Source organism: Podarcis vaucheri (genome assembly GCF_965113315.1).
Source record: "Podarcis vaucheri genome assembly, chromosome: 4".
Classification (NCBI taxonomy): Eukaryota; Metazoa; Chordata; class Lepidosauria; order Squamata; family Lacertidae; genus Podarcis; species Podarcis vaucheri.
The window spans coordinates 47859136-47875536 of record NC_138762.1 but is presented as its reverse complement, the minus strand read 5'-3'; the positions used below and the strand labels follow the sequence as shown (position 1 = coordinate 47875536).

The 16401-nt window shown below is 46.1% G+C and overlaps 1 protein-coding gene across 1 annotated transcript in view; it reads right to left on the bottom strand.

Annotated features, from left to right (window-relative positions):
- LOC309531354 (uncharacterized protein) overlaps nucleotides 1-4217 on the bottom strand; it is a 271658-nt gene extending 267441 nt beyond the window's left edge. Inside the window, exon 1 of the mRNA XM_082220828.1 lies at nucleotides 4112-4217. Within this exon, the coding sequence (XP_082076954.1) occupies nucleotides 4112-4145 (34 nt within the window). The 5' untranslated portion in view covers nucleotides 4146-4217. The remainder of the gene's footprint in view (nucleotides 1-4111) is intronic.
- Nucleotides 4218-16401: the final 12184 nt, after the last annotated feature.

The following is a 16401-nucleotide window of genomic DNA, read 5'->3' as shown; positions in this document are numbered from 1 at the left end:
CAGAAGTGGAGATTGTTCATTGCACACCACATCCAATAGTTTCATAAATGGAGCAGGAATAACTATGGGCGGAAGCCCAGCATGCTGAGACTTCAGGAGTTGTGTACAACATGATCCCTGAAACAGATGTCATGCAGACCAGTTACTGCAGAACACTTGCATGATATTAAAGATTAATTACTTAATTTGATAAACTGCTGCTCAGACAGAGCACTCATAAAAATCACAGTACCAAGCTCTAGGCATTGTTGCACTAACACATTTTTTCTACCCCTGATGTGATGTAGCTGCAAGACAGTGTATCTCTACAGGGACAGAGGCAGTCTGCCCTCACGACTGCCCCTTACGCAGCAATCTAGTCCTGTTAGGGCACACCTTGGTACAGTGGTGCCTCGCAAGACGAAATTAATTCGTTCCGCGAGTTTTTTTGTCTTGCGGTTTTTTTCGTCTTGCAAAGCACGGTTTCGGAAAAGTTTTGGAAAAGCTTCAAAAATCACCAAAGTCTTCAAAAACCTCAAAAAAGGATACCACACCACGTGCTATGAGTTGCTCCTCGAAGTCAAGTCGCAACTGTATTAACGGTTTTAAGAAAAAGGAAACAAACTTGCAAGACGTTTCCATCTTGCGAAGCAAGCCCATAGGGAAAATTGTCTTGTGAAGCAACTCAAAAAACCAAAAACCCTTTCGCCTTGCGAGTTTTCCGTCTTGCGAGGCATTCGTCTTGCGAGGTACCACTGTATATGACATCAATGCAGCCCTCCGATTCCTTACAGCTGTAGTAACAGGTTAGTCTGGGAAGCAGAAAAGATTTGGACACTGCTTCAGTTTCAAGACCTTGCAGGCTGCTCTGATTGCAGCAACACAAGTAGCTATTTACACTACTACAGCTAAAACAAGCCTCTGCCACAAATTGTGACATTGTGATGACAACTGAATATGAATCTTAACAGTCACATAGCCAGCAATCACATGTCATATTTGTTTACACTGAAACATCATATAAGACTTTGGGCTAAAGATGAAAATGTGTCATTCTGCTTCTGAAGAGGGTATTTCTAAAAGTGAAATAGGTCAGTGTAGGAAAATATCAGAATCTGTTGCAGCTTCCATTACAATCTTGCCTAAAGGTTTTCTTGACCCTGGATATTGTTATGGATGAAATGCTTAATGCTAGAAGAAATTGGACCAGACTATGACAACAGTCTCCTATACAAGGGCAAAGATAAGTAGCAGATGTCTATACATAGATACCAGACACTTGCACTTGTAATTTCTTCACAATAGTGAGAAATTATGTTCCAGAACTGCTAGTTTAAACCATATATCTTTTAGGAAACCATTGGAAGGAAATGCACAGGTTTTCACTGAAGGAATTGAAAAGACTTGTAAGGCATTTTTTTGCTTAACAACAAAACTATTTCCTTCTCTGATCTTCATGGAATATGTGGATCAATCTGCTATGTCTATCAATCTGAGATATCTAAGGGAAAGAATCCTCTACATGGCTTTGTTGTGAATTTCTGTTTTAAAGATTCAGACATTAAATCTACTGAGAATGAATTCACCACAAATGGTTGCATTTTCTCATTGATTTGCCAATATTGACTTCTGTAGAACTACAAGATTATGTTTTTATCTCCAGAAACCTTTAGTCATTACTTTACTTTACTTTAATTCAGATCAAACTGTTCAAAGCAGAAACATAGCCCAATGGAATAATCTGCAGCCCAAACAAGTAAGTTACAAGCTTCTCCAAAGGCACCTTGATTTAATTTGCCTAATTGTACATATTAGGCCAGACCACTGAAATAATTGGCTCAAGTACACCTTGAGTTCTATCAATTTGTTACACAACTCTTGTTTACCAATAAATGTTATTTTCGTAAGGATCAGCAGTTGTTTGAACAATAAGAGGCACAGCCCTCAAGTCACATATTAAGAAATCTGTCTTCAGAGTTCTAGTTACTTTTTATGGTAATACATCAGAATAAATAATTTAATAAGTAAAAAGGTAAAGGACCCCTGGACCATTAAGTCCAGTCAAAGGCAACTATGGATGTGGTGCTCAGCTCACTTTCAGGCTGAGGGAGCTGACGTTTGTCCACAGACAGCTTTCCAGGTCATGTGGCAAGCATGACTAAACCACTTCTGGTGCATCGGGGCACTGTGACAAGTGCCAGAGTGCACAGAATGGGCATTTACCTTCTTGTCACAGCAGGTATGCTTTCAAACTGCTAGGTTAGCAGAAGATGGGACAGAGCAATGGGAGCACATCCCATCTGTGAGCCAGCAAAGCAGTAAGTGGCTAGACAGGACACCAGGTGTTGGGATGAAATCATGCCAAATCTTTATTGACTGCAGCAGGCAGAGTAGGCGTTCGCATGGCAGTAGGGCCAGGGTCAGTTCATTATCCTACTCATCCCCTGCTGACAGAATGGGATCCATTGGGGTTGGACCTTAACAAACCCGTTCCGTGGGAGTTGCCCATTGTTGAATGCTGCAGTGGAGCAAGCGAAACTGGCAAGGTCTCACTGGGTGACTGGGGTGAAGATTCCAGCCAGGCAGAGAGCCCAGCCCAAATTTGGGGCAAGCCATGGTCAGCTTTTCTCTCAGGCTCCTTATGGGGGTCCTCCTTTACTATGTTGATCCTGCCCGATGCCATTTCTGACCTTAACACAAAGTTATCTTGTCCAGCAAAAGGTAGACATAAATTTCACTGGGGGAAGGGTGAAAAAAAACCACACCAAAGACCTGTTGGGTTGAAAGAAGAAACTCTGTTCCTGTCAGCCAGTGACCCAGGTTACTCATTGGAGGCTCTCACCTGAGGGTGGGTGGGTGAGAAGCTTGTGGGACAAAGTGGCCCCAAACTCTCAAGGGGGGGATCCTTACAAAGGATTCTCCTCCCCCTCTCCTTTGGCCCCACAGGAACCAATGTGTGGGTGGAAATCCACCCCTTTTGCTGGTTGGTGGGCCACACAGTGCCAGGCAAATTTTCTCCACATGAATTGTTCCCATAACAAGGCTTATTACAATAACTATCCCAAGAAGGACCATATAGCAACTGCCTTTCATGCAGAAGGTCCCAGGCTAAATCCTTGGTATATCTAGGTAGGATTGGCAATGTCTCTTATCTGAAACCATGGAAAGTTGCTGGCAATTAGAGAAAGTAAATAAGGCATGCATGGAACAAGATCAGAAAAATCATAAGCAAGTCAAATATATACTGTATAATAATTCAAAGCGCCAATGAGATTGGAGCAGATGACTCGCACAACCTTCTCCATCAGCACTAAAAATCGTTTCAAATGTTTCTGGTAGTATAGCTCAGCATTGCTGGGAACTATAATACCACTAATATTATAGCTGCTTGTTTGAAACTCTAGTCATACCATGTTATTCTGCACATGGAAAGCTAATACCTTGGAGGAAAGGGTAGGCAAAATTAGATACCTGGTTGTGGTAGTTTTCTACACACAGGGAACTTTTGAAATTGAGGTATATTAGACATTGTAGGAGTTGTGTGATTTGATTCTTGGCAGGACGTAGTATAACTTGAGAAGTTACCAAGGAGAAGAATAGCCTGTAAGTTATGGTCACAAAAATGAATACTGACCAAGATACAGGAAAATGCATTCCAGAAAGATTCCCCGCCCCTGAGGAATTTAGTCTTACTACTGAATTACAGTGTGATGCAGGAAGCTAATGTTAACACTTCTGAGAAAATCTTAAAACCCCACTTAAAGTTTACTGGCCTTAGTATCTGCCTCCCCCCCCCCATTACTGGAATGGGTTACTTCTGGGTTTCGCCGCTCACGCATGCGCAGAAACACAAAATGACGTCACGCGCATGTGCAGAAGTGCCAAATTGAGTCACACATGTGCGCAGGCACAGCACTGCGGGTTGCGAATGATGTGGGTTGCGAACGTGCCTCCCGCATGGATCACATTCGCAACCCGAGGTATGACTGTGTGTGTGTGTGTGTGTGTGTGTGTGTGTGTGTGTATCTATCTATCTATCTATCTAATCTCATTGGTCCTTATTGCCTAGAAATGGAAAGTAGTGCTGATGGGTTCATAATTATTCAGATTATATAAATGACGTTTTTCTTACTGTAAAATTTGTGTTGTCCACATATCTGTGTCATTCACCGCTATTGTTTTTCATGCTGGTATTGGTACTGACCCTGCAGCTCGTTGCTATCACATGTTGCAGTACTTGGCTCTGCATGGGTTGAAAATATTCCCAGCATCAACAGGAGACACAGCCCAAGGCTAGACTTGGACATGTTATCATAATGGCGTCTCCTGCTGTAACACAGTTAGGAGAGCTATCTGAAGGGACTGCTGTTAACTGTTTGGTAATCGCTAACATGCTGAAGCAATCCTCACACTAAATAGATGCTTTCTAGGGCTTCAGGGTGGGGGTGAAATTAAATACTTCATTGGCTGAGGATTCAGTTGCAGTGTTGCCTACACAGCTTTAGCTGACATAATTATACTTTTCACTAACATGCTGAGATGGGGGGGAATGAAGAAGTTAGACATTGAACCAGAGTTCATAATGTTGCCAAAGGACATTATTTATTATTGGGTGAAATCACTAGAGAATAGTCTGTTATCATAATATGGTGCTCATCCTTTGATGCCATGTTATTGTAACATAATGAAAACTGTTTACCATTAGTTAATGGAATGTGCTTTTTGAATTGAATTAGAATTGAGAGTTCAGTCACTTTGACTTCATATGCTTTCAGCAGGCTCTTTGTATGATGACTTTAAACAATTGCATTTTTCCCCTTCAGCAACAACAGACGGTGAATAGTCTGGTAAATAAGACAGAATACAGCTGGTTTCATTAGCAAGTGTCAAGATCAGTATCTATTTTTCTTTCTTTTGTTATGCAGCTATATTTTACTTGTGATGGGGAAAAATTGTTTCTGGGAGAGACATTACCATAAAGGAACTCAACAATTAATAGCCATTATATATCTCTGTATGCAATTCAACATTAAAACTGTTCCAGCTGCCAAGATACAAACCTAAATGACTCTTATATTTCCAAGGGTATGTAAACTATAATGCACAAATCTAGGTTCATAATCGGGGGGGGGGGATTTGAAAGATACAGGCTCTCCTGAATGGTTACAGGTGGAGTTTTTATTTACCCATATTTTGGGTACAGTATAAGGGTTTTCCTCATATGCAATTCCTTTCAGAAGAGAGGTGTTCTCATTCTCTCTCTGTGTAGCATCCTGGAAAAGGATGTTGTGGTTCGAGGACCCGACCCCCGGTCCCTGCTAGCCGGAGCTCGGGCCCCGACCACAACCCCTCCCCTCCCTTTCAGGGAGGAGAGTCTTTCTCCACTACCAATCAGAGAGCAACGCTGGGTGTAACATACAGAAAAATTGTTTAAACCACAAAGTGGTGGTAGGAGACATCAGACTAGAACATTGGCCCTGATAGGCATTCTACTGATCTCCTAATAAACCATCAACGATGAGAATATGGTAAGAAAAACAATTTTTGATTTGTATCTAAAATTCATTGAAGGGTTTATTTTCGTAATTGCTTTGCCCTTACTGTCAAACCTGAACTTTGCTACCATTTTGAGCCACGGTGGACACCTCCCACTGCAATCATGTTTGTAGTTGAATTTTCACATATCCTTTACTATAGTACAGTGGTACCTTGGGTTAAGAACTTAATTCGTTCTGAAGGTCCGTTCTTAACCTGAAACTGTTCTTAATCTGAGGTACCACTTTAGCTAATGGGGCCTCCTGCTGCCACTGTGCCACTGCCACACAATTTCTGTTCTCATCCTGAAGCAAAGTTCTTAACCCGAGATACTATTTCTGGGTTAGTGGAGTCTGTAACCTGAAGCGTCTGTAACTTGAAGCATATGTAACCTGAGGTACCACTGTAAAAAGAAATGGAAATGTATTTTAAGGGTTCATCTGGGGTACCTATAGGCATACATGTGCCTCTAAGGCCTTTCCTGGTGCCCTTGGGAGTACCTGAGCCCACTGAAACAAAAAGTGGACTTATGGAGCTCTTCCCCTGCTCCCTGATTGGACATCCTGTGTTCCATTCTCAGTTCTAGCCATTTACCTAACTGCCTGCTGCACCTGTGACCTATGTACCTTTTAACCCAACTAACGTATCACAGCATTTGGCAAAAACTGGGTTGAGATTTTGAGTACTGTCTCTACCTGTGGTGGCTGGGGCATAATGCAGATTCTTGTTATTGCACCTTGGTTGGTTTTCTTGCAGGCCATCTGAAGTAACAGAATAACAGAATCATAGAAGTCCAGCCTCTTGTAAGGCAGGAATATGCAGCTGTCCCTTACTGAGATTGAACCTGCACCATGCTCTAGCCAACTGAACTATAAGACACACTTAATAACACTGTTAGGAGAATATAACATGAAACAAGTATCTCCTAGGAAAGGGGTCCCCAATCTTTTGGGGCATGTGGAATTCTAAGTTGGTGAACAAAACATGCTTAACTTTTGAAAATTTAGCAAGGCCGAGCCACTTAGCCCTTCACCTTGTTTGAGCGCGTAGTGCTATATTTTCTTGGAGTTATATAGTTTTCTAACCCATCTGATCATATTTTTGTGTCTTCAGTCTTGAACAGACATCTATTGTTCCTTTTTCTGGCCACATGCTTCAATTCTCATTTATTTTCCTTCATGTATTGAAGGAACCTGCAACATCAATTTGAATAGGGCAGGGAGTTCTAGCTGAAATGTATTAACTTTTGTTATTTTGACATCCAGGCAGTTTCCGCCCCCCAGCTTACAGCAGAGAAATTGAAGGGTGGGTAAAGGAAAGTCAACAAGATGAATAGCACAGAAGGAAATTCATGCCGAAATTGTATTAGAATTAGATAGCTAAAGCAATGTAACTAGGCTGATGAAGATAATATGCCCAGTTCTGTATGATAGATATGCAATTTGCTAAGTCAGAATGTAAATATCTTGCCTAGATAGAAAAGTTTTGCTTGAGTAAACCACAGATTTAATATGGCATAACTGAGGCTCAAATGTGGAGCTCAGCTTTTGAGGAAGTATTTTGAATGGGCTATATAGCTAGCTGCCTGTTGTCTGTGTGTCTGCTTAGGGCTAACTTCACTTCAGAGGTGACTGCCTTTTGTTCTCTTCCCTTGGAGAAGGGGTACATCGAAAACAGGGGTCAAAGAAGGCATTGACCTATGTCTGGACTGCTGAAACCATGCCATTATTTCATGTCTGTTGCTTCACAGACCAGTTTTGACCATGTCCCAGTTACTGCCTGAGGTCTAGTCCTTCTGCAGTCCTTGCCTGGGGTGTGTGGTTTGTGTGTTGTTGGCCCTGGCAGGATTAAGTCCAGGCATTGGCACCAACTCCAGCAGTGGCAGGAGCAAAGGGAGCACAGCTCAGGGTGAGGCCCCCTGGCCTGAACAGAGGGAGGCAGGTGAGTGATCAGGTGCCTTACCTGTGCTCTCACACAGTGGCGGAGAAGGAGGCTGGAATGGCTTAGCACAGTCATTTTTTCTGGGCCCCTTAGGGTTGGAGCCTATGAGTCCAGGACTCCTGTGTCCTGGAATGCTGCTCCCTCCCCCTCCCCAGGCTTACAGGAAAAGCCTGGAGATCATACACCACACTTCTTGCAATCAGTAAATGCTGTTACTTTAAAATCAGTAATACACAGGACCTTCAGAGCATATACTTCTGGCTTAAGGAAGATCTGAAGTCAGGGAAGCTGTTTGTAATGAAGGCCACCATCTCAAGTAAAGGATAACATGGCATAAATAACTTGTCTGAAAGCCACTTTTCAATGTGGGACATATGGGGTTGCTTTCACAAGAAAGCACGATCACATAAAAACTAAAAGTAAAAAGTGATTCACTGAAAAACTGGTCTTGGAATTCAGTCTTCAAACATGCTCAGTGCAAACTATAGTAAACGTACCTTCCGTCCACATCACTGAATAGAATTATTCCGTAAATTGTCTCAAAAAAATAATATATATAATATAATCTGCTGCTGTTCTTTTCAGAGTGCTGTTTTTTACCTATAAAACTCGTATTAACAGATTCTCTAGGAATAACATGTAATAATGTGTAATTTATCTTGTCATTCCGGAAGAGATGTCTTCCAGCTCTAGATGTAGTGTTATGGTTCTAAAGTGCAATAGTAGCTTCACAAAAGCTACTCATCACTGCAGCCATGAAACTTATTTAGCTAAAATAATAAATCATCAGATCAATTTTAAGGTCTCCTGTAACACTGAATTAGAACCTCCACTAGTCTTTCTTTCTGCCAATCACAGGAGGAAAGGATTGCCTGAAAGCAGAACTGATTCAAGCACAGCATGGAAGCTGCAAAATCCATCTAAAGGCACTTAGCAATGTTAATATTGTTCCCGAAATGACATTTAAGCTGTGTGTGCCATGTGACATGCAAAAGTAGAACATTTTCAAGTTTTAGAGTGTGACAAAGGGGCAAACTACAATCCACACAGAAATGTGTGTGACGAAGCTTGAATGGCTTATTTAGTAAATAACAAAAATCTTCAGAAGAAGTGGCAAAGCATTACCTAACTGTCAGGGAACTGACATCGGAGGAAAGGGAAGTGGTAAGGCTCCCAGAGACTGGGAGAGAGTCAACAGCCAAAGCAGGGACCAGCAGGGGGAGCGCGGGGTCTCTGGAGGAGGATCTCAGTAATGCTGAGAGAGACGCAGCAGCCCAGGCAGGAAGCAGCAGGGGAGAGAAAGGGGTGAGAGACACTTCGAGCGAAAATAGCGGGGAGGTGTCAGAAGCAACTGCAGGGAGACCCATACTTCGCCGGAAGCTGCCACGTCGTGAGTCCAGGAGACGCGTTTCCGTTAAGGAACTTCTTTGCTGGAAGCGCTTCCGCAGACAGCCACTGTCAGACTCTACTAGTGACTAGAGCAGACATGTCTGAGGAGCTCTGTCACACACAGAGGTTTGTGGGGTCGCACAAACTCTGAAGGGGCACAATTTTAAGCACAAGCAGCTAACCATCCCCTGACAGCAGTCTGACAGACTCTGTACGCTGCCTGTGCAGGAGAAAGCATCATGAGCAACCCAGTCGGAACCGGAGACGCAGGGGTTGGAGCTGGTCCAAGCTTGGAGGAAAGGTATCAAGCTCTGGAGGTCCAACTTGCGCTGCAGACGGCGAGGCTCGAGGAGAGAAGGGCTCAGGATGCTGACAAAAAGGGGAGAACCACTCAGTTCCCCAGAAAGGTACCAGGATTGGTGCAGAAGTTTGGGGGGGACCCCAAGGATTACCATGCCTTTAGGACTGAGATGCAATATGCTCTGAATGTGCAGTTTGATGAGTTCCCTGATGAGGAATCGCGAGTTGCGTTCGTAATTGGGCATCTTGAGAAGGGGGCGCGGGACTGGGTTCGACCCCTGATGGCAACGCACAACGATATCCTAAAGGACACTATGAAATTCTTTCGTGCAATGGATATCATGTTTTCCAGCGATATTGAGGAAGGGTTGGTACGCAGACAGCTAATGGCTTGCAAGCAGGGAAGCAGATCTGTCCGTGAGTACTGGACTGAATTTACCATGCTGATTCACAGATTGGGGTGGGATTTATCGGCGGCACCCATTCAGATGCTATTTGAAGAAGGTCTTTCTTCAGCTGTGAAAGACGAGCTGGCCAGGAGCCCCAGGGCGGGGTCTATGGATCAGCTGACCAAATCTGCGCTGACCATTGGAGCGCGCCAGGAGGCAAGAGCCTTGGAGAGGCGGGAAGGGAGAGGGGAACGTTGGAAGGAGTTACGCATTCCAGACATTCCTGAGCCAGCTTTCCCGCCGGCAGAGCCGATGGAAATCGGAACAGCCCGCGCGCGCGCAGTTTCAAAGCCCAGTGAGGGGGCGAAGAAGGAGGGAAAGGGAGCCCGGAAATGCTATCTCTGCCAACAGCCAGGCCACTTTGCCAGAGTCTGCCCCCAGAGGAAGGAATGGCAAGGGATGGTGGGAGCTGTTGAGGGGGAAGAGCAGGGAGAAACGGAGCAGGTAAAAGCCAACGCCTGGTTGCCAGCAGGGCACTGCAGCCAGGCCAAAGAGCAGTGAAAGTGCCCCTTCCCCAAGTGCCAGTGCCAGAAGCTCCTCGACCTGCTCTAGTGATTGAAGTGTCGCTAGAGCTGCAAAATGGACACCCCCTAAAAATAAAGGCGCTGTTGGACTCAGGCAGCTCCTGCAATTTCATGAGCAAGGAGTTTGCTGCTGAGCACCAGATACAGACTATCCCTTTAAGCAACCCCCTGCAGGTGACCACGATTGATGGCAGGGAACTGTTGGGAGGAGGCGTCAGCTTGCAGACCGTCCCAATGATAATGAGGGTGGCAAGGCACACAGAACTGATAGCGTTTAATGTGGCCACCTTGGGAGGCGCTCCCATTATTTTGGGAATGAGCTGGCTAGCCCTACATGATCCGCTGGTGGGCTGGCATCAAAGAGTGGTTTCCTTCGGTTCCGCACACTGCTTAGAACACTGCAGGGCGGAAAAGGGGTCAGCAGGGGCCCAAGCCACCCTAGCAGGGACGGAAGTGATGGAGAAGGGGAAGGTGCCACCACAGTATGCTGATCTCAGCGACGTGTTCAGCGAGAAGGAAGCGGACCAACTACCCCCGCATAGGCCCTTTGATTGCCAGATCAATTTACTCCCTGGAGCACAGCTTCCTGTAGGCAAGTTGTATGCCATGTCAGACAGGGAGATGCAGGAGTTGCGAGCGTTCATTGACAAGAACCTGAAGAGAGGCTTCATCAGAGAGTCCAAGGCAGCGGGGGGTAGCCCAGTGTTTTTTGTGGATAAAAAAAACACGGACAAGCCGAGGCTGGTATGTGACTTTCGGGCCCTAAATGCAGTGACAGAGCCGGCGGCTTTTCCTATGCCCAGGATTGATGATATTTTGACCAGGGTGCGAAAAGGAAAAAATTTTACAAAGCTGGACCTAAGGGGGGCGTACAACCTGATACGTATAAGGAAAGGGGATGAATGGAAGACCACCATGTTCACCCCTTTGGGGGCATTTGAATACCTCGTTATGCCTTTTGGATTACAAACAGGCTCCGCGTGTTTTCAAGCCTTTATGAACCATGTACTGGGGCCTTTGCTCTACAAGAATTGCGTGGCCTTCTTAGATGACGTGTTGGTGTATTCGGAGAATGAGGAGCAACATGTGAGAGACGTCAGAGAAGTGTTGAGCAGGCTGCAAGCCAACAGACTGTGGGTGAAACTGGAAAAGTGTCAGTTTCATACCAAGGAGGTGGAATTCCTGGGGTACCGCTTGTCAGACAAGGGGTTGGCCATGGACCCCGGCAAGGTTCAAGCGGTGCTGGAATGGAAAACACCCAAGACCAAGAAGGATGTGCAGAGGTTCCTAGGGTTTGGAAACTTTTATCGTAAGTTCATCCGAAACTTCGCCCACCTGACGGCGCCCATCACGGACTGTCTCAGCAGCAAAAAGAAGTTTGTTTGGACGGGGGAGGCGGAGCGAGCGTTTGAGGAACTGAAAAGGGCCTTCGCCTCTGACGAACAACTTCTACATGTGGATTTACAAAAAAAGCTGAGGGTCGAAACAGACGCTTCGGACAGAGCCATAGGGGCGGTGCTTCTTCTGCAGCCGGGGAAGGAGGGGTCAGAGTGGCGACCGTGTGCCTTCTTTTCGCGAAAGCTGAACAAATCTGAGAGAAACTACACGGTGCACGACCGGGAACTTCTTGCGATTTATGAGGCCTTCCGGAGATGGAGGCATCTACTAATTGGTGCACAACAGAAGGTGCAAGTGTGCACGGACCATAAGAATCTAGAGTATTGGAGAACTGCGCGAGTGCTCAACCAAAGGCAGTTGAGATGGGCCCAGGAGTTCTCCAAATTTAACTTTGAGATTTGTTACGTACCAGGCCCGGAGAACGTTAGGGCGGACGCTCTCTCACGCAAACCTGAATATTTGGAGGGAGAGGGTGCACCCGAAGAGACCCATGTTATTCCCGAGGACCGCTGGGTGTGTGGGGCGGCTTTGGTGGGGCAAAGGGAACTGGTAGAGGGAACGATGCAGGATGAATACGCCCAGGACAAACTCAGGGGTCTCAGGAGGGAGGGAGACAGACCCGGGGGTTTTGAGGAGAGAAACGGGGCGTTGTATTACAAGGGAGCGTTATACATACCGGAAGGGGAATTGAGGGAAAAGGTACTCAAGCAACTGCACGATAGCCCCACAGCAGGGCATTTTGGGCAACACAAAACCATGTGGCTGGTTACCAGGGAATTCTGGTGGCCCAAGGTCAGGGAAGATGTGCGTGAATATGTGAGAGGGTGTGACCGATGTCAACGAGCCAAGGGGGAGAGGCGGGCACCGGCAGGTTTATTAGAACCACTACCCACGCCGGAAAGACCATGGGAGGCAGTGGCAATAGATTTCATGACTGATCTGCCCAGGTCCAAAGGGAAGACAGCCATTATGGTTGTGGTAGACCTGTTAACCAAGATGGCCCACTTTATAGCCTGCTCACATGCGGTCACAGCAGAAGAAACCGCTAGATTGTTTGTGGAAAATGTGTTTAGGTTGCATGGTGCCCCCTTGAGGGTGGTTTCGGACCGAGGGAAACAATTTACTTCCAGGTTCTGGAGGAAGCTCATGAGCTTATTGCATGTAGAGGTGAATTTTTCCACTGCCCGTCATCCAGAAACCAATGGGCAGGCGGAAAGAGCTAATGGTGTCCTCCAGCAATATTTGAGGTGTTATGTGAATGACAGAGAGAATGATTGGGTGGAGAAGCTGGCGTTGGCAGAATTTGCCTATAACAATGCAGAGAACGTGTCCACGGGGATGAGCCCTTTTTTGGCCAATCACGGGTGTCATCCCCGAGCCTTCCCAGGAGGGGAGGGGGAGAACTGGAGCGTTCCTGCCGCAGAACAGTTCGTTGAAGAAATGGAAGCGATCCATCGCCAGCTCCAACTTAATTTAAACAGGGCGAAGGAGGAATATAAGAGGCAGGCAGACAAAACCAGAAGGGAAGGGGAAAGCATTAGGGTGGGGGACCAGGTGTGGCTGTCCACCCAAGGGTTACCATTTAAAGGAGGTTGTAAGAAGTTAAGACCCAAAAGACTGGGCCCATTTGAAGTCACGCAACAGGTCAACCCAGTGGCTTTCAGACTCCGGTTACCGAACCACATGAAGTTGCACCCAGTGTTCCACAGATCATTGCTGTCACCGTATATAGGGGACAGAGAGGGGAGGGTCAATAGGGGACCAGCTATGGAGGAAAAAGAACACAGCTACCATGTAGCGGAGATTCTCGATTCTAGGTGGAGGGGAGAACAAGTAGAGTATTTGGTAATGTGGGAAGGGGAGCCGGAGTCGGAAAACACCTGGGTCAGGGCAGAGGATGTAGATGACGAGGTTTTGATTGAAACTTTTCATCAGAGATTCCCTAGAAAACCCCAGCCAGTGGCGAGGTTCCGGAGGGAATACTTCGCCACCACCGACGACGAAGAAGAGTTGGAGGGGTTCGCTGATTCCGAGGTGGAGGAGGATTCAGCGAGTCGGAACGAAGACCGATGGAGGGAATTGTTCGAGACGTCTGAAGATGAAGAGGATTCTTTTAGGGGTTTCAGCTCCTCACCGCCCAGAGGAGAAAGTAGGGGCGGGGGAGAGGGGGGCCCTGGAGGGGAGGTGGATGTCAGGGAACTGACATCGGAGGAAAGGGAAGTGGTAAGGCTCCCAGAGACTGGGAGAGAGTCAACAGCCAAAGCAGGGACCAGCAGGGGGAGCGCGGGGTCTCTGGAGGAGGATCTCAGTAATGCTGAGAGAGACGCAGCAGCCCAGGCAGGAAGCAGCAGGGGAGAGAAAGGGGTGAGAGACACTTCGAGCGAAAATAGCGGGGAGGTGTCAGAAGCAACTGCAGGGAGACCCATACTTCGCCGGAAGCTGCCACGTCGTGAGTCCAGGAGACGCGTTTCCGTTAAGGAACTTCTTTGCTGGAAGCGCTTCCGCAGACAGCCACTGTCAGACTCTACTAGTGACTAGAGCAGACATGTCTGAGGAGCTCTGTCACACACAGAGGTTTGTGGGGTCGCACAAACTCTGAAGGGGCACAATTTTAAGCACAAGCAGCTAACCATCCCCTGACACTAACCTTTCTCTTTGTGTATTTTCTCTCTCACAACAAGGCTTACCGTAAGTTCCATGGGTATTTGCAGGGAGAAATACAGCTTGTGGGGGCGGGGGGCAACTTAGAGTGGAAAAAACATGTAGCAAAATATAAGTACACAATGTCATCTGTCAGTGCAAAAATGCTTTCCTTCTTGTGTTCCTCCCATTCAGCAACATATTCACCTTCCATCCACATGAATAGGATAGCAACACACTCCATAATGACTAAGTGGATCCGGGGTTTGGTCAATGCATACTTACTCTGGACCCATTGACAACTACCCCACAGTCGCAAATACTACCTTTCTAGGGAAGGTGATTGAGAGGGTTGTGGTGCAACAATGACAAGTATTATTTGATGAAGATTATCTTGACCCATATCAATCTGGGTTCAGATTGAATTAGCTGAATTAGCCTTGGTCGCCCTGATGGATGACCTTTATTGAGAGGACGGTGGTAGAGTGACTCGTATTCTTACTTGATGTCTCAGAAGCTTTTGAAACAATTGACCAGAGTTTGTTTCAGAAGAATAGTATTGAGTGGTCATCTTTTGCCCTCCTAGAGGTTGTGCTGTGGTGTGCCACAGGGTCCCATCTTGTCTCCAGTGCTGTTTGATATCTGCATCTAGCCTTTGGGAGAGGTCATTAGGAGATCTGGAGTGAAGTGTAATCAGTAGTACTTCTCTGAATCAAGGAAGACTGTACAAGCCCTGGACTGGTCTGTGAATTTGGTGGTGGGCTTGATAAAAAGACTCTGAATTGTGGCAAGATGGATGCATTATGGGTAGGTGGTTCCTGAATGTATATTTGCTCAATTACCAGCTTTGATGGGTTCATACTTCCACTGAAAGAGTGGGTTCATAGTCTGGGGGTGCTCTTGGATCCATCTTTGACATTAGAGGCCCAGGTGAGCTCAGAGGCTAGGAGTGCTTTCTACCAGATTCAGCTGGTAAGACAGCTATGGCCATTTTTGGACCGGAATAGCCTGACCATTGTTGTCAGTGCTCTGGTCACCTCCAGGTTTGTTTATTACCATATACAGTCATATCTCGGGTTGAATGTGCTTCGGGATGAGCGCGTTCGAGTTGCGCTCTGCAGCAACCTGGAAGTAACGGAGCACGTTACTTCCAAGTTTCGCCACTTGCGCATGCACAGAAGCAGCGAAAAGCGGTGCGCGCATGCGCAGACGTGCCGTCGCTGGTTACGTTTGCTTTTAGATGTGAACGGGGCTCGGGAACGGATCCTGTTCGCATCTAGAGGTACCACTGTACTCTTGTGTAGGACTGCTTTTGAGGTTGGTTTGGAAGCTGCATTTGCTGCAAAATGCAGCAGCTCAGTTTTCACTGCGATATCACTAACATGTTATTTTGCTGTTGAAAGAGTTGCACCGGCTGCTGGTTAGCTATGAGCTGGTTTGAATATGCTGGTTTTGGTGTATAAACTTGCGACCAGGATATGTGAAAGATCATCTCACCCCTTATATACCTGATAGTTGACTGTGCTCTGCAGATGAGGGTCTCCTGCATATGCAATCTTATTAGGAGGTCCATTCTGCACCATGTTGGAATCGGGCCTTTAGTGTTGTGGCGCCTACCCTGCAGGGCTGGGTGATATATCAATATATCGTCCAACACTAGTTTGAAGTTCACATCGTGATAATTCTTTCTTAAGTTCTTCCAAATGTTAGTTGGAATCTCCTTTGCCCTCAATGTAGTCAATAAATGTAACCATGCAATTTGCCCTATGTATATGCATGAATGTTTTCAGAAGCATTCAATATTTTTGATCAATGTCCAGTATAAACAGTAATGAGATACGGACATGCTTTTCCCTGATAGATTTCTTCTGTTAATACTTGTTTTAATTTTGTAAAAGGTACATTTTGTATAACATCTCAGTATACCTGACAAGAGATTGTTTGCTAGCTAGTCTTAATTGTGTCATTTACATTCCTGCTGGTGCCATGTTGCAGACATTATTATATCAATTTTCAATTGATTACTTACCTTGTACAGTGGTGCCCCACAAGACGAATGCCTCGCAAGACGGAAAACTCGCTAGACGAAAGAGTTTTCCGTTTTGGAGGTGCTTTGCAAAACGAATCTCCTATGGGCTTGCTTCCCAAGACGAAAAGGTCTTGCGAGTTCCTGCTGGTTCCCCCCCCCCTTTTTCTAAGCCGCTAAGGCGCTTATCAGCTGATCCGATCAGCAGATAAGCCGCTAA